General features: G+C 42.2%; 1 protein-coding gene across 8 annotated transcripts in view; it reads right to left on the bottom strand.

Moving 5' to 3' along the window:
- The window catches only part of LOC118370617 (transient receptor potential cation channel subfamily M member 3-like), a 193,082-nt gene that overhangs the window by 25,436 nt on the left and 148,695 nt on the right, over positions 1-18,951 (bottom strand). For 4 of the 8 annotated variants that reach the window (XM_052461302.1, XM_052461307.1, XM_052461303.1 and 1 more), the window contains exons 10-15: positions 16,538-16,638; positions 16,110-16,244; positions 15,692-15,742; positions 9,702-9,737; positions 9,395-9,535; positions 3,535-3,564 (exon numbers count right to left, since the gene is read on the bottom strand). In XM_052461302.1, the coding sequence (XP_052317262.1) occupies positions 3,535-3,564; positions 9,395-9,535; positions 9,702-9,737; positions 15,692-15,742; positions 16,110-16,244; positions 16,538-16,638 (494 nt within the window). The remainder of the gene's footprint in view (positions 1-3,534; positions 3,565-9,394; positions 9,536-9,701; positions 9,738-15,691; positions 15,743-16,109; positions 16,245-16,537; positions 16,639-18,951) is intronic. The other 4 variants (XM_052461304.1, XM_052461309.1, XM_052461306.1 and 1 more) reach the window with 1 other exon arrangement.

Here is an 18,951-nt window from a genome sequence, read left to right as displayed (position 1 = left end):
TAGAATTCCTCACAATCAAATGTCGACCGCATTATCTACCAAGGGAATTCTCTTCGATTATAATCACAGCCATATATATTCCCCCCAAGCAGACACATCGATGGCTCTGAACGAACTTTATTTGACTCTTTGCAAACTGGAATCCACACATCCCGAGGCTGCATTCATTGTAGCTGGGGATTTTAACAAGGCTAATCTGAAAACAAGACTCCCTAAATTGTATCAGCATATCGATTGCGCAACCAGGGCTGGTAAAACCTTGGATCATTGCTATTCTAACTTCCGCAATGCATATAAGGCCCCTCCCCCGCCCTCTTTTCGGAAAAGCTGACCACGACTCCATTTTGTTGCTCCCTGCCTACAGACAAAAGCTAAAACAAGAAGCTCCCACGCTGAGGTCTGTTCAACGCTGGTCCGACCAATCTGATTCCACGCTCCAAGACTGCTTCCATCACGTGGACTGGGATATGTTTCGTATTGCGTCAAACAACAACATTGACGAATACGCTGATTCGGTGAGCGAGTTCATTTGAACATGCGTTGAAGATGTCGTTCCCATAGCAACGATTAAAACATTCCCTAGCCAGAAACCGTGGATTGATGTCAGCATTCGCGTGAAACTGAAAGCGAACCACTGCTTTTAATCAGGGCAAGGTGACCGGAAACATGAACGAATACAAACAGTGTAACTATTCCCTCCGCAAGGCAATCAAACAAGCTAAGCGTCAGTATAGAGACAAAGTAGAATCGCAATTCAACGGCTCAGACACAAGAGGTATGTGGCAGGGTCTACAGTCAATCACGGATAACAAAAAGAAAACCAGCCCAGTCACGGACCAGGATGTCTTGCTCCCAGGCAGACTAAATAACTTTTTTGCCCGCTTTGAGGACAATACAGTGCCACTGAAACGGCCCGCAACCAAAACATGCAGACTCTCCTTCGCTGCAGCCGAGGTGAGTAAAACATTTAAACGTGTTAACCCTCGCAAGGCTGCAGGCCCAGACGGTATCCCCAGCTGCGCCCTCAGAGCAAGCGTAGACCAGCTGGCTGGTGTGTTTACGGACATATTCAATCAATCCTTATCCCAGTCTGCTGTTCCCACATGCTTCAAGAGGGCCACCATTGTTTCTGTTCCCAAGAAAGCTAAGATAACTGAGCTAAATGACTACCGTCATCATGAAGTGCTTTGAGAGACTAGTCAAGGACCATATCACCTCCACCCTATCTGACACCCTAGACCCACTCCAATTTGCTTACCGCCCAAATAGGTCCACAGACAATGCAATCTCAACCACACTGCACACTGCCCTAACCCATCTGGACAAGAGGAATACCTATGTGAGAATGCTGTTCATCGACTACAGCTCAGCATTGAACACCATAGTACCCTCCAAACTCATCATCAAGCTCGAGACCCTGGGTCTCAACCCCGCCCTGTGCAACTGGGTACTGGACTCCCTGACGGGCCACCCCCAGGTGGTGAGGGTAGGTAACAACATCTCCACCCCGCTGATCCTCTCCTCAACACTGGGGCCCCACAAGGGTGCGTTCTGAGCCCTCTCCTGTGCTCCCTGTTCACCCACGACTGCGTGGCCACGCACGCCTCCAACTCAATCATCAAGTTTGCGGACGACACAACAATGGTCCTTCTGTAGCACAGTTGGTAGAGCATGGCGCTTGTAACGCCAGGGTAGTGGGTTTGATTCCCGGGACCACCCATACGTAGAATGTATGCACACATGACTGTAAGTCGCTTTGGATAAAAGCGTCTGCTAAATGGCATATATAGTGGTAGGCTTGATTACCAATAACGACGAGACGGCCTACAGGGAGGAGGTGAGGGCCCTCGGAGTGTGGTGTCAGGAAAATAACCTCACACTCAACGTCAACAAAACTAAGGAGATGATTGTGGACTTCAGGAAACAGCAGAGGGAACACCCCCCTATCCACATCGATGGAACAGTAGTGGAGAGGGTAGTAAGTTTTAAGTTCCTCTGCGTACACATCACAGACAAACTGAATTGGTCCACCCACACAGACAGCATCGTGAAGAAGGCGCAGCAGCGCCTCTTCAACCTCAGGAGGCTGAAGAAATTCGGCTTGTCACCAAAAGCACTCACAAACTTCTACAGATGCACAATCGAGAGTATCCTGTCGGGTTGTATCACCGCCTGGTACGGCAACTGCTCCGCCCACAACCGTAAGGCTCTCCAGAGGGTAGTGAGGTCTGCACAACGCATCACCGGGGGCAAACTACCTGCCCTCCAGGACACCTACACCACCCGATGTCACAGGAAGGCCATAAAGATCATCAAGGACAACAACCACCCGAGCCACTGCACCCCGCTATCATCCAGAAGGCGAGGTCAGTACAGGTGCATCAAAGCTGGGACCGAGAGACTGAAAAACAGCTTCTATCTCAAGGACATCAGACTGTTAAACAGCCACCACTAACATTGAGTGGCTGCTGCCAACACACTGACTCAACTCCAGCCACTTTAATAATGGGAATTGATGGGAATTTATGTAAAATATATCACTAGCCACTTTAAACAATGCTACTTAATATAATGTTTACATACCCTACATTATTTATTATTTATCTCATATGTATACGTATATAATGTACTCTATATCATCTACTGTATCTTTATGTAATACATGTATCACTAGCCACTTTAAACTATGCCACTTTGTTTACATACTCATCTCATATGTAAATACTGTACTCGATACCATCTACTGCATCTTGCCTATGCCGCTCTGTACCATCACTCATTCATATATCTTTATGTACATATTCTTTATCCCTTTACACTTGTGTGTATAAGGTAGTAGTTTTGGAATTGTTAGCTAGATTACTCGTTGGTTATTACTGCATTGTCGGAACTAGAAGCACAAGCATTTCGCTACCCTCGCAATTAACATCTGCTAACCGTGTGTATGTGACAAATAAGATTTGATTTGATTTGATTTGACATAGTAAACGTAAATCTGTCTCCAACCATTTAGTTTGATATGTTACGTTTTGTATGGTATGTATTCATTTGTGTATGTCCATCATCCATTTCGTATATTTTACGAATTGCAATTCGTACAATATGTTACAATTTTGCAATATGTATGATATGTTCTGAATTCCAATTTGTTGTGCCTAACATCAGCTAGGTTGCTAGGTGGTTAATGCTAACATTAGCTAAGTGGCTAATGTTAGCTAGGCTAGGGGTTAGGGTTAAGGGTTAAGGTTATAAGTTAGGTTAAAGAGATAGGGTTAGGGGAAGGTTTAGTTAAAATGCTAATGTTGTCTGTGATGAGATTCAAACTTGCAACATTTGGGTTGCTAGACATTTGTGTTATACGCCCACCCATCCACCCTGACCAACCACCCTCCTTTCGGTTTATGTAACCACACCAAGCGTAACATATCATGCTAATTTGAGTGTCCTGCATTTACTTTTACTATGTTACGTCTCGTCTATGAGACCAGGCTGAACTGTAAATGAATCATAACGACACTGTGACCCGGAACTCACCTCCATCCCCAGCAGTTTCAGGGCTTTGGGCTGGAAAGGTAACAAAAACATGGTTATAAAGAAAGAAACAAACTCAAGGGAAATGTTTCACATTTAAAATATGCACACACATAAAGTGACACAAAAGGAACAAATGTACACACACTCAATAAGCCAGATGTTCAAATACAGAAATATATGCATTAACTAAATAATACAGCTGTCCTGTTCCAGATCAACAGTAACCTGTTGTAAACCAGACAGTAACCTGTTGTAAACCAGACAGTAACCTGTTGTAAACCAGACAGTAACCTGTTCTAAATTAACAGTAACCTGTTCCAGATTAACAGTAACTTGTTCTAGACCAGACACTAACCTGTTCCAGATTAACAGTAACTTGTTCTAGACCAGACAGTAACCTGTTCTAGATGAACAGTAACCTGTTGTAGACCAGACAGTAACCTATTCTAGATTAACAGTAACTTGTTCTAGACCAGACACTAACCTGTTCCAGATTAACAGTAACTTGTTCTAGACCAGACAGTAACCTGTTCTAGATGAACAGTAACCTGTTGTAGACCAGACAGTAACCTATTCTAGATTAACAGTAACTTGTTCTAGACCAGACAGTAACCTGTTCCAGATAGATTTTAACCATTAACCTAGATGAACAGTTGTCTTTAGATATACTGAACAAAAATATAAACGCAACAAGCAGCAATTTCAAAGATTGTACTGAGTTACAGTTGAAGTAATTTTTTTATGGCCCTAATTTATGGATTTCACATGACTGAGCAGGGGTGCAACCATGGGTGGGCCTTGGATGGCATCCACTGGGGAGCCAGGCCCAGCCAATCCAAATGAGTTTGTCGCCACAAAATGGCTTCATTACAGACAGAAATACTCCTCAGTGTACCCCCCTTCAGACGATCCCAAAGGTGAAGAATCTAGATGTGGAGGTCCTGGGCTGGCGTGGTTACACGTGGTCTGTGGTTGTAAGGCCAGTTGGACGTACTTCCAATTTCTCTAAAACAATATTGTAAGCAGCTAATGGTAGAGAAATTAACATTGCCTTAAAACTTGAGACATCTGTGGAATGGTGTTATATGACTAAACTGCACATTTGTAAAATACCTTTAATTGTCCCCAGCACAAGGTGCACCTGTGTAATGATCATAATGTTTAATCAGCTTCTTGATATGCCACACCTGTTAGGTGAAAGGACTATCTTGGCAAAGGAGAAATGCTCACTAACAGGGATGTAAACACATGTGTACACAATATTTGAGAAACATTTTTTTTATTTCAGCTCATGAAACATGGGACCATGTTGCATTTCTATTTTTCTTCAGTGAAGTAACCTGTTACCGTAACCTGCTCTCTTTCATCGGTGTGTGTTTGTGTGTAAGGGCAAGGCTGGCAAAGTGGAGTTCCATGCAGCGGAAGGCTGGTATTAAAGCAGGCCGTGTATGAATTATGTATTCATCAGCCATCATGTGATCTACTTCCCCAACTGCTGGTAAAATAACTCAGGCCTCCTGTGGGGATGTTGATATCTGCGTCTATTTCAAGGCTGTGTTCCTACCACTGTGTGTGTCTGTGTATGTCTGTGTTTGTGTGTGTGCGTGCCAGCTTTCCCACTGCTGTTTTATCTAACATGAGACTGTCAGTGTGCCCAAATCTTTTCAAAACAGATCAAAGATAAGCTAGATGGCTACCTCTGTTTCTTGCATCCTCTGTCTCTCTTTTTCACACACACACACACACGCACACGCACACGCACACACACACACACACACACACACACACACACACACACACACACACACACACACACACACACACACACACACACACACACACACACACACACACACACACACACACACACACACACACACTGCTGGAATAGTCATTGCTCTACACCAGGGCTCTCCAACCCTATTCCTGGAGAGCTACCCTCCTGTACGTTTTTGCTCTAACCCCAGTTTTAACTGACCTGATTCAGTTTATCAACCAGCTGATTATGTGAATCCGGTGCGCTAGACTCGGGTCGGAGTGAAAACCTATAGACGGTAGCTCTCCAGGAACTTGGTCGGAGTAAAAACCTATAGGATGGTAGCTCTCCAGGAACAGGGTCGGAGTGAAAACCTATAGGACGGTAGCTCTCCGGGAACAGGGTCGGAGTGAAAACCTATAGGACGGTAGCTCTCCGGGAACAGGGTCGGAGTGAAAACCTATAGGACGGTAGCTCTCCAGGAACAGGGTCGGAGTGAAAACCTATAGGACGGTAGCTCTCCGGGAACAGGGTCGGAGTGAAAACCTATAGGACGGTAGCTCTCCAGGAACAGGGTCGGAGTGAAAACCTATAGGACGGTAGCTCTCCGGGAACAGGGTCGGAGTGAAAACCTATAGGATGGTAGCTCTCCAGGAACAGGGTCGGAGTAAAAACCTATAGGATGGTAGCTCTCCAGGAACAGGGTAGGAGTGAAAACCTATAGGACGGTAGCTCTCCAGGAACATGGTCGGAGTGAAAACCTATAGGACGGTAGCTCTCCGGGAACAGGGTCGGAGTGAAAACCTATAGGATGGTAGCTCTCCAGGAACAGGGTAGGAGTGAAAACCTATAGGACGGTAGCTCTCCAGGAACAGGGTCGGAGTGAAAACCTATAGGACGGTAGCTCTCCAGGAACAGGGTCGGAGTGAAAACCTATAGGACGGTAGCTCTCCAGGAACAGGGTCGGAGTGAAAACCTATAGGACGGTAGCTCTCCAGGAACAGGGTCGGAGTGAAAACCTATAGGATGGTAGCTCTCCAGGAACAGGGTCGGTAAAAACCTATAGGATGTGAAAACCTATAGGACGGTAGCTCTCCAGGAACAGGGTCGGAGTGAAAACCTATAGGATGGTAGCTCTCCAGGAACAGGGTCGGAGTGAAAACCTATAGGACGGTAGCTCTCCAGGAACAGGGTCGGAGTGAAAACCTATAGGATGGTAGCTCTCCAGGAACAGGGTCGGAGTGAAAACCTATAGGATGGTAGCTCTCCAGGAACAGGGTTGGAAAATCCTGCTCTACACAATAGTCCTTCTATCGTGGACTGTTCCACAGTTCTTTAAGGAGCCTTGTCTTGAAGGAGGCCTTGAAACAGCACAATCAACAATAAAATATCTCCTTTCTATCTCACAGCCATTGTTCGTAACAGTATAATGTAGTGCAGTTCAGCACTGCTTTCTATTAGCAGTGTGTGAGAGATGCAGAGTGTGAAAATGAGGCCGTATCCCTAGTGCAGGTTCCAGTTAGAGTGACATGCATGTACATCCTGCATTCAGAGGGACTGCATAGTTATTCATATTCATTTATAGGACCTTTGATCATACAAAAAACAGGTTCATTAAGTACCACATTTCCATCACTCCAAAAGTGAGGCTCGGGTTGGCTTTCAGTTGGCTTGTCAGTTTGTGTTTCTGTTACTACAGAGCACCTGTCCACACAGCAGTACCTTCTTTAACTGTTCAGTCTGAACAGGCGACAAACCATCCCATCACCTGCATTCAGCCCCGAATAAACTGACAAAAAGCACGACACAACCCACTACCGTTAGTCAAAACCAAATCCCACACATTGCGTATCATACCCTCACAGCTCACACACACAAGCATTCAGTTCAGCCTCATATCCATCACACATACACAAAGACACAGACACATGGGCTGGAATTAAACCTGCCATAGCAAAATCAATACAGTGTATTTCTTTACAAACGTCATCCCACATGGACACATGCTTCTCTTCTTCTTCTGAAAACTGAAAGCCTACCTGAGGTGAGTCCACCAGGTTAGTAGTTGTAGGTTTGTATATAGTACCTAAGACCAGTCAGTTAGTTTATTTGAACATGGGAAAAAGAGCTACTGCATAAATACTGCAATGCAGGTTTGATTCAATTGAGCCCACAGAGACAAGTAGACATGGTAAACATTGGGGACAACAACTGTCCCCACTCATTGAAGCTACAAAAGTTCAAGGCCGACCGCGGTACTGCAGACATTGTTAGCAGAAAACAGGATCCTTAATTATAGTGAATGGAAAAAGTTTAATCTTCGTGGTCAAACTTCGTGTAAATATTATTATTTTTTGAAGACAATCATGATGCCAATAATTGCTTCCAATTCACCAGATATACTGTATGTCATTTAACTGATTATTTGACAATCTCACACAGAAGAGGTGATAAGGATAATTTAGTTTGCTTATGGCACCTTTCAGTACCCCGGTCAGCCTTCAACTTGAGTTCATCAATGAGAGGGAGCAGCACTAAGCTAGCCTGCAAGGTCACTTCCTGGAGTAGGTCAAACTGTGTATGTTATGTCTCCATGAGACGCTATCTTAACCGACTTCATTTGGCTTCAATGCGCTATTGAGTCCCCACATATGAATGGTGTCACGTGATCGATGGCTTTTTCCACTTACTATGTATACAGTCATTGACATTTATGTACATACTGTGCCTTCAATAAGTATTCACTCCCCTTGACTTTTTCCACATTTTGTTGTGTTAGAAAAAATGGGATTAAAATGGATTTCATTGTGATTTTTTTTGTCAACGATTTACACAAAATACTCTGTAATGTCAAAGTGGAAGAAAAAATACATGTAAAATAAAACACTAATATGTCTTGATTAGATAAATATTCGACCCCCTGAGTCAAAACATGTTAGAATCCCCTTTGGCAGCATTTACAAAAGTGTCTTTCTGGGTAAGTCTCTAAGAGCTTTGCACACTTGGATTGAACAATAATTGCAAACTATTCTTTAAATCTGTCGTTGATGATTGCTAGACAGACATTTTAGGTCTCGCCATAGATTTTCAAGCCAATTTAAGTCAAAACTGTAACTAGGCCACTCAGGAGCATTCAGTGTTGTATTAGTAAGAAACTCCAGTGTATATTTGGCCTTGTATTTTAGGTTATTGTCCTGCTGAAAGATATATATTTTTTCTCCCATTGTCTGTTAGAAAGAAGACTGGACTAGGTTTTCCTCCAGGATTTTGCCTGTGCTTAGCTCAATTCCGTTTATTTTTATCATAAAAAACTCCCTAGTCCTTGCCAATGGCAATCATACCCATAACATGATGAGGCCACCACCATGCTTGAAAATATGAAGAGTGGCACTCAGTGATGTGCTGTGTTGGATTATTGGCCCCAAACATAATGCTTTGTATTCAGGACATAAATAGCTAATCAAATGGCTACCTGGACTACCTGCATTGACCATTTTTTGCACTAACTCCCTTGCATTGACTCCATGCACACACACTGGACTCTACCTAAACACACACACATTCACACTCATGACATACGCTGCTGCTACTGTCTATTATCTATCCGGTTGCCTAGTCACTTTACCCCTACCTATATGTACAGTACATAGCTACCTCAATTACCTCGTGCACCTGGACATCGACTTGGTACTGGTACTCTCTGTATATAGCCATGTTATTTTTTATTCCCTATATATAGCCATGTTATTTTCTACTTCCTGTATATAGCCATGCTATTTTTACTTGTTATTTTTATTCGTTATTCACTGTTTATTTATTCCTTGTGTTACTATTTCTATTTTTTTATTACATTTTTATCTTATCTTTAACTCTACTGACTCAAGACATTTTAGCTTTTCATGATCTATTATTTTAATTAATTCCACTTTAACATCATGGGTTGTAGGCCAGTGTAATAATCTTAATTTAATTAATTAATTTAATACATTTTAAACCCAGGCTGTAGCACAACTACATGTGGAAAAAGTATAAGGGTGTGAATACTTTCTGAAGGCACTGTTTCATTTGCAGAATAGGAAAGTGTAAAGCTGGTCTGCCACTCACTCGTTTGGGTCCAAAGAGGTTATGATACAGCGTTCTAAACCTCTTCCTGGTGTAGTTGCATCGGTATGCTCCGCCCATCAAGTACTCGATGACCAATCCAATGTCAATGAGACTAATGCGGTAATCTGGTGGGAGGTTACCCTGGGGACCGAGAAATTGGTGAGACCACGCCGCACACTCCCACGACAGTTGAGCATAAGAAGGTGAAAGGAAGAGAAAACAACACACACAAATCATACACACTTCACGTCACACATTCACACACATTTGTTTTGTGCTAAAAAGAATAGGTGATTAGTTGATTCACCTTGAAGTAGATCCAACTGAACCCTGGATATTCTTGCTTGGAAAGAGCACACAAGGTCAGTGAGTATACAGCACAAGGCCAAGGAGAGATAGGAGACACAGACCCCCAGATAAGATCACAGAGTTTATAACCTAACCTAATTTAAATGACCTTAGCTTAATTTAAATGAAGTTAGCTTAGCTTAATTTATCATAACTTAGCTCAGTTTAACTTAGGTTATTTCAACAGCACTGAGATCGACGTCAGTATACTGTACTCTGAGAGGAGAGGGGTGGAGGAGTCAAGGAGGTAGGAGGAAGAGGGAGACCATGAAAATAGAGAAAAGGTTAAGGAGAAGATGGAAAAATACTAATCTTGAGGAAATGGAAAAATTTAAAAATCAGATCAATGCTTACTTAATTTGTCTGATTGCTATGTACTAATTGCATATGTAATATATGACCAGATCTTATCAGGGGTTCAGTGCTGGAAGAGAGAGACAACCAGAAGTCTGAAGAGGAGGATAAAAGGAGAACAAATGAGAGACGTTTCTTGTTAGAAATAGGCCTTCATCATCCACTTCAGCTAGTAGGCAGAACTCTATGAGCCCACTGTAATTTACCAGGAGGCCATTAGGTCCAAACCAGTGGAGGCCGGTGAGCGGGAAAAATAGGGAAGTTGGGCTCCCGCTGCTCCTTAGAGCTGGGCCAATTATCATACATCTACGGACCATCTCATCCACTGCCCCTGGTTACTTTAGTGGGAAGCTCCCTATATGCCCCATCAAAACGTACTCTATTTAGTTTCTGTTATCCCAGTAAAGCCTCAGTTATCCAGCCAAAGCTCAGAGGCAACCCTTTGAAGTGGGAGAACTCCCAAGGAGGATGCGCTTGTGTTTTTTCACACAAGTTCCGATTAAACGCAGCACTATGCCGTTCCCCGTCCTCTACATAGAATGTTCTAAACCTTGCTGGGTGAACATACTCTATCCCATGTTGGCTACATTATTGGCTACATCTATTACCATGTCAGAGCACTGCCCTGCTGCTCCCTTCAAACAAACTATCCCTACAATGAGTGAGCTGACCTCACCATCACTCTGAGGTTCTAGAGGTGCACTTACACAGTCTTATGATGCCGAGACCTGAATACAACTAGTATTTATTTCCTGTCAAATATTTTGAGTGTTAAATCAAGCATGTCTGAAATTCCATATGGGCAGGGTTTGCCCGTATGGAACTAGCTATTGTATTGGTTCCAGTGCACCAAACAAGCTCCGTCAAACACACCAAAAGTAGTTGAACGAAAATAAATTATATTTGTTTACCGTGTCTGCTTACACGCTCATACGGTTGTACACAGTAGCGGCAATCACATTGATTAGGTATAGGCCCCCAAGTCAATCAATTGCAGATAAAGGAAAAGCACACTACAGGTTCACTCAGAATGTTTAACTCTGCATTGTCACGCCCTGGCCATAGAGAGGCTTTTTAATCTCTATTTTGGTTAGGCCAGGGTGTTACTAGGGTGGGCATTCTATGTCCTTTTTTTATCTATGTTTTGTATTTCTATGTCTTGGCCTGGTATGGTTCTCAATCAGGGACAGCTGTCTATCATTGTCTCTGATTGAGAACCATACTTAGGTACCCTTTTCTCCCACCTGTTTTGTGGGAAGTTAACTTTGTAGTTGTTCAGGGCACATAGGCCAAAGCTTCACGGTTTGTAGTTGTTCAGGGCACAGAGCCCAAAGCTTCACGGTTTGTCTTCGTTCAGGGCACATAGCCCAAAGCTTCACGGTTTGTAGTTGTTCAGGGCACATAGCCCAAAGCTTCACGGTTTGTCTTCGTTCAGGGCACAGAGCCCAAAGCTTCACAGTTGGTGTTTTGTTCTTCGTTTTGTCGGCGTCATTTTTAAATAAAGTTAAAATGTACGCTTACCATGCTGCACCTTGGTCCAGTCCTTCAGCCAGCCGTGACATGCATTTTGTAGGCAGGTGTGGTTTCTTCACAAAATGTCACCCTGGGTGTGTCAGTTTTAACAAGGTTAACACCTCCCATACTGCATAATAATTGCAGTGCCCTTCTCCTTTATCTTCAGTTGTTTGCATTGGGGCCATTGTACAGTGGGTCCGAAATTATTGATACCCTTGATAAACATGAGCAAATTATTAATTAATTTATAATAATACAGTTGCTCAGGGAAAGAGATTTTGTTTAACAAGTAAAATGTTATATATTTTATTTGGAACCACGCTATATATGTCAACTAACTGATGAACTTTTATTGTAAAAAGCTGTAACACCTCAACTTGCTTTTATGATGCTAGGTACGAAAGCCTGTACACAACTGCAGTCATGCAGTAAGCCAAGAGATGTCAGCTAGTTTAATCACTCCAAGTAATGTCATGTTGACTTATTCCAGCACCAGAGGATCCAAGGGTTAGAGTTCAGGGGCCAAAGTTACACACTAAAGCCAATAGCAGTTGCACACTCCCTCTCGTGGACTTAAAGATGGTGTCCCTTCATCCGATGCTTACATAAATTCAATGCTTTTAAATCCATAATGTGTGGAGAATCATGACATAGCCAATGATAGTCTAAGATTTCCTCCAGAGAGAGAACAGGGGAAGAGGACAGGATGTTTGGGCCATCCTGATTAAAGCAATGCATCCTACTATACTGCACACCAATTCCACACACTCAATACCACACCTTCACACAGCAAGACAAGAGGAAGAGAATAAAAACACAGATATTGGGCAAAAGCCTAAACCGCCATGCTCTATGGTTTGTGTGAGCTTTATCATACGTTTTAATTTGATAAAATATAAATAACTAATAGATAGTATATACAGTACCAGTCAAAAGTTTGGACACACCTATTCATTCCATATATTTAATATTTGAGATTCTTCAAAGTATTCACCCTTTGCCTTGATGACACCTTTGTACACCCTTGGCATTCTCTCAACAATCTTTATGTGGTAGTCACCTTGAATGCATTTCAAATAACAGGTGTGTAAATTCGTGGAATTTCTTTCCTTCTTAATGCGTTTGAGCCAATCGCTTGTGTTGTGACAAGGTAAGGGTGGTATACAAAAGTTAGCCCTATTTGGTAAAAGACCAAGTCCATATCATGGCAAGAACAGCTCAAATAAGCAAAGAGAATCGACAGTCCATCATTACTTTAAGATATTAAGGTCCGTCAATCCGTAAAATGTCAAGAACTTTGAAAGTTTCTTCAAGTGCAGTCACAAAAATCATCAAGCGCTAGGATGAAACTGGCTCTCATGAGGACCGCCACAGGAATGGAAGACCCAGAGTTACCTCTGCTGCAGAGGATAAGTTCATTAGAGTTACCAGCCTCAGAAATTAAAGCCCAAATAAATGGTTCACAGAGTTCAAGTAACAGACACATCTCAACATCAACTGTTCAATCTGTTTAATCAGGCCTTCATGGTCGAATTGCTGCAAAATAAGAACACTGCTAAAGGACATCAATAATAATAAGAGACTTGCTTGGACCAAGAAACATGAGCAATGGACATTAGAAATCTGTGGTCTGATGAGTCCAAATTTGAGATTTTTGGTTCCAACCGCCATGTCTTTGTGAGACGCAGAGTAGGTGAAAGGAGGATCTCCGCATATGTGGTTCCCACCGTGAAGCATGGAGGAGGTGTGATGGTGTGGAGGTGCTTTGCTGGTGACACTGTCTGTGATTTATTTAGAATTCAAGGCACACTTAACCAGCATGGCTACCACAGCATTGTGCAGTGATACGCCATCCCATCTGGTTTGTGCTTAAGGGGAGTATCATTTTTCAACAGGACAATGACCCGAAACTCACCTCCAGGCTGTGTAAGGGCTATTTGACCAAGAAGGAGAGTGATGGAGTGCTGGATCAGATTGCCTGGCCTCCACAATCACCTGACCTCCACCCAATTGAGATGGTTTGGGATGAGTTGGACCGCAGAGTGAAGGGAATGCAGCCAACAAGTGCTCAGGATATGTGGGAACTCCTTCAAGACTGTTGGAAAAGCATTCCAGGTGAAGCTGGCTGAGAGAATGCCAGCCATGTGCAAATCTGTCATCAAGGCAAAGGGTGTCTACTTTGAAGAATCTCAAATATAAAATATATTTTAACTTGTTTAAAACTTTTTGGGTTATTACATGATTCCATATGTGTTATTTCATAGTTTTGATGTCTTCACTATTATTCTACAATGTAGAAAATAGTAAAAAAGAAAGAAAGACCCTTGAATGAGTAGGTGTGTCCAAACTTTTGATTGATTCTGTATATTCCAATATCCATTTATTGGTATATGTGTGTATGCGTGCGTGTGTGTGCGTGTTGCTTGGTTATGTGTGTTGAGCATGTGTGTGTGCACAAGACTCATTAGTCCAATCCTCCGAAGTGCCTGTACGGTCCTCACCCTACCCTACAGAGCTAAGGGGGTTATGGGAACTGTTAAATGAGGGATGATTACACCATGACCTCCAGTAACCTCTACAGCTCTCCCATAGGAACACATGTTACTGTAATCAACTATGATTCTATTCATCAGAACTAAATACAGATGCTGCTGACCTATGACCTTCTTTGAGCTTTCACTAAAGGAAGATCAAGAGCGTAATGGGTCATCATCTCAAGTTAAGGAAGAACATTTTTGTACATTTGTTTTGTTACATGGTACTGTAGTTCTGTAATAGAATTATCTAAAGGATTTTGGGTAACATTGGCATAATTTGTATGACATAAAATTTATAAAATGTTTATAAACTATTAACAGCAGTCCACTATTTGTAAACATTATACACATTTATATGCATTTATAAGCCATTAGTATTATTAGCCTTACAAATCATAAACATGTATAACATTTATAATGCAAGCAATTACAAGCATAAAGGCTTGTTCATGAAAGTTATTGTAAAATATTAGTGGCTTTTATATATTATAGAATAGAATGAGGTATCAGTATTAGAGGGCTAAGGAACAAGCAAGACAGACACAGGCAGAGAGTAGTAGAAAAAGTAATGCCTCATATACAGTCAACAGTCTAATCTCAGACTAACTCTCCATAATGAATGGCATGTTGTACACACTCACTCCTCAATGAGACACCCAATTTGGTGTCAATTGCAGAGAGATAGCAATACATAATGGCAGCTCATTTTAAATAATTGTGTCAAGGCTAAGTGAACTGTGACAGCTACAATTGGAAGTAGCCTGTGGTCCTTCTGTAGCTCAGTTGGTAGAGCATGGCGCTTGTAACGCCAGGGTAGTGGGTTTGATTCCCGGCACCACCCATACGTAGAATGTATGCACACATTGGATAAAAGCGTCTGCTAAATGGCATATATTATATATTAGCCTGGAATACTGTGCACATTTGCTTTCAGGAGTGTTTTTCCCCAGTTTAATGTTAATGTTTAATGAGATACAAGACTACTATACGTTCCAACAGTGCAGGGTTAGTGTGCATACGGATACATAATACACATTGGACCCAAATGGAGTAATAATGGATTGGATTTGTATGGGAGTGAGTGTGTACAGAGCAAAAGAAAGAGTGATGGGAGGGGTAGAGACCAGTGAAGGCTGGTGGGAGGAGCTATAGGAGGACAGGCTCATTGTAATGGCTGGAATGGTCATAAATGGAACGTTATCAAATACACCAAACATATGAAAACCACGTTTGACTCCATTACATTCATTCCATTCCAGACATTACAATGAGCCAGTCCGCCCATAGCTCCTCCCACCAGCCTCCACTGGTAGAGACAGCTCTAAGCAGCCACTGCTGTAACCCCAGCTGAAAAGGAGAAAAGCCGTCTCCTAGATGCGCCGTTAGCAACAATAGCAATCTACAGAGCTACACACACTCTGCAAACAAAAGCAAGACAAGTCTAGACAAATAAGGCATTTGCTGGACTTGCATTCACACACAAGCAAACATTCCCACAAACGCCTACGCAGTCACACACACTTACTGTACACGATAAGCGTACCTTTTTGACGTCTCTGACCAGGTGGTATAGAGTGTTGGATGGTCCATGTCTCTGACAAAGCAAACAGAAGCAGAGTTTAGTCCACGGCCTCCAGCACGTTGTAGAGCTATGACAGACAGCTCACTTGAATAAAGTACCACACTGTAGGCATAGTATTATGTCATTGTTGATAATAACCACCTACGACGGATGCTACAATGTCTTATGTAGCTGTTATAAAGGCTTTAGGAATTAATGCATAATTGTACATACAGCGCAGAGTTACCATTTCATTATTCTAACAGACTCACCAGGAGAGAGTATAGAAGTAATAGTGACATACAACTTGTGTTCTACACCCACCAGGGGTTGGAGCAGTTACAAAAACACTAGATTGAAAGACAGAGAGTTCAACGCTGTCCGCCGTGCAGTGTAGTACCGTGTTGTAGAGCTCCTCCAATCTGGAGAGAGTGAGGAAGCGATGCATGCTCACTCCGTTCTCGATCAGCAGCTTGACGAAGTCCACTCTGTCCAGCACCAGGGCATCCAGCATAGACTGCTCCAGAGAACCCACCTACCGTACCAACAGGGAAGGCACAGCCAGTCAGTCAACTCAGGGTTAACCATCGAGAAATGCAACCTAAATCCTGATTGATAGAGGATACGTTCACATTTTCACTTGGAGAGTGTTGTCTGTAGTCTATATTGTAAACAAGGAAGTGATAAGTTACAGGCTGGATCTTTCAGGCCACTGTTGTGGGTAATATAGAACTAAACACTCCTTAAACTCTAAGTACAATAACTTCATGATCCATTGCACAGTGCTGTAGTCTATACTGTAAAGTAGGAAGTGAGGCTGAGTCTTACAGGCCACTGTTGTCCATAGATGAAGATCTGACTGCGAGCGATGTCTACTCGGTTCCAGGCCAGGGCCAGGCTGAGCTGGTCAGGAGCCGATGCGTTGGCTCCTAGGAGGACGAACAGAGAGCATCACTTGTTTTCACTTGATCTACATATTGTTGTTTTTTAGGATGCAAGGTGATTTTTATATCAGTCAGTCTGAAGTCGCCGACTACAATCTCAAACTCATACATTTATACTTCTCTTGCTGGAGGTGGATGGAGGTATTTACTTGTTTTTTATTGGAAGGGCAAAACATCATTGTTCAGCAAGCAAAAAGGAGATTGCTGTATTTGTGCGGTTGTTCTTAAAGGACAGCTTGTTCTTGTCCTCTGACACCTACCACTTACTTTATTTTTGAGAAAGGACATTTGTCAAGTCGTCTGTGGCGTGATAAATTGTTTTGCGAAAAGCACTTTAACCAGTAGTTTGCAAACTCAAACAGGAGGAAAGGTTGCGTCTGCACACCTTTTATGACAACTGACAGTTTTACTCAGCAGGTCAGCAGAGCTACTGCACAGGCTTAAGAATGGGAGCTTTAACAGAGCTTGGAAATTAGATGCTTTAATAACAGAGCTAAGTAATTTTACCTTTAACTAGACAAGTCAGTTAAGAACAAACTCTTATTTTCAATGACAGCCTAGGAAAAGTGGGTTAACTGCCTTGTTCAGGGGAGGAATGAGAGATTTTCACCTTTTCAGCTAGGGGATTTGATCTTGCAACCTTTCAGTTACTGGAGCAACACTCTAACCACTAGGCTACCTGCCACTCCTAGTGGTTGAGATTCTTAAAACCTCTTCGGGATAGGGCTGTCTACTGCCCCCGCTGGAGTAATTGCGTGCCCATAGTAAACATAATTTTTTTGTTGTCAAAAGTTGCTAATATATGCAAATAAAAAATATTATTGAATAGAAAACACTCTAAAGCTTCTAAAACCGTTTAAATTATGTCTGTATGTAAAGCAGAACTCTCAGGGCAGTCATTCTCTCAAACTCTCTCTTGTCATCATAAAAGTTGGCCCAACTTTGACGTCATCGCCCCCACCCTTCCCAAGCAGTTACAGGTCTGGGAACAGTCTCTCTGTCTCACGAGAGTTTTGGTGGGCCGAAACCTTTCGGTCACGCGAAAAAACAGGTAACTTTTATGCGCGCTCTGCTCAGGTCCTGTCTTTTTTCCAAGATCGATTATACAATGCATGCGTTTCTGTTCGTCCTCACGATTGCTGTATACCTTTATAACATGTTAAAGCTTGACTATGAAGTTAGTTTGACAAGTTTAATCGACATATAATATGTAAGTTCAACGTTTTGACTTTTGGCTACATTTCAACCGAAATGTGTCGTGTTTGAGAACGGAAAGACACAGACTGCAAAACTAAACGCTGTTTTTGGTAAGTATAATTCCTTCCAGGTCTTCTGATGGAAGAACAGCAAAGGTAAGGGAATATTTATGTGGTAAATTTGGGTTTATGTGGACTCCAAGATAGAGGAGCCATAATGTTACTTTTTGAGCGCCGACTCATAGTATAGCCTAGTGAACGAAACCTGTAACGTTAAAAATAAATGTAACACATCGATTGCATTCAGAAGAAGTGTATCTAACTATATATATGTAGAACATGCATATTTAGTCAAAGTTTATGATGTGTATTCCTTGTTAGCTGACGTTATCTGCCGGAGCTATCGTCATTTCTCAGGACATTTGAGTAGCATTTTTTGAACGATGCATCATTGTAAACAGAGATTTATGGATATATATAGCATATTATTGAAAAAAAACATAAATGTACTGTGTAACATTTTATATTACTGTCATCTGATGAAGATTTCAAAAGGTTAGTGCATTATTTTTCTTTTAATCCTGCGTTTGTTGATTGCATATTTTTTTCAACTTGGCTATGCAAATTAGCTGTGTCTTCAGTGGTGGTTTGACATAAATATGTGCTATGTTTTCGCCGTAAAACATTTTAGAAATCTGACTTGCTGGGTAGATACTTGTTAATGTGTGGAGGTTAAATATTTTTAGGAATATTTTTGCGTACCATGCGCCACCTTCCAGCTGAACGTGGGGGGAGGGTGTTCCAAAATTGGAACCCTAGTCCCCTTCTGGTTAACAGAGCTTAGTAATGAGATGTTTTAACAGTGCTTAGTAATGAGATGTTTTAACAGAGCTTGGTAATGAGATGCTTTAACAGAGCTTGGTAATGAGATGCTTTAACAGAGCTTGGAAATGAGATGCTTTAACAGAGCTTGGTAATGAGATGTTTTAACAGAGCTTGGTAATGAGATGCTTTAACAGAGCTTGGAAATGAGATGCTTTAACAGAGCTTGGTAATGAGATGCTTTAACAGAGCTTGGTAATGAGATGCTTTAACAGAGCTT

The sequence above is a fragment of the Oncorhynchus keta genome, chromosome 14 (genome assembly GCF_023373465.1).
Source record: "Oncorhynchus keta strain PuntledgeMale-10-30-2019 chromosome 14, Oket_V2, whole genome shotgun sequence".
Taxonomy (NCBI): domain Eukaryota; kingdom Metazoa; phylum Chordata; class Actinopteri; order Salmoniformes; family Salmonidae; genus Oncorhynchus; species Oncorhynchus keta.
This window is presented reverse-complemented; position numbering and strand designations above follow the sequence as displayed.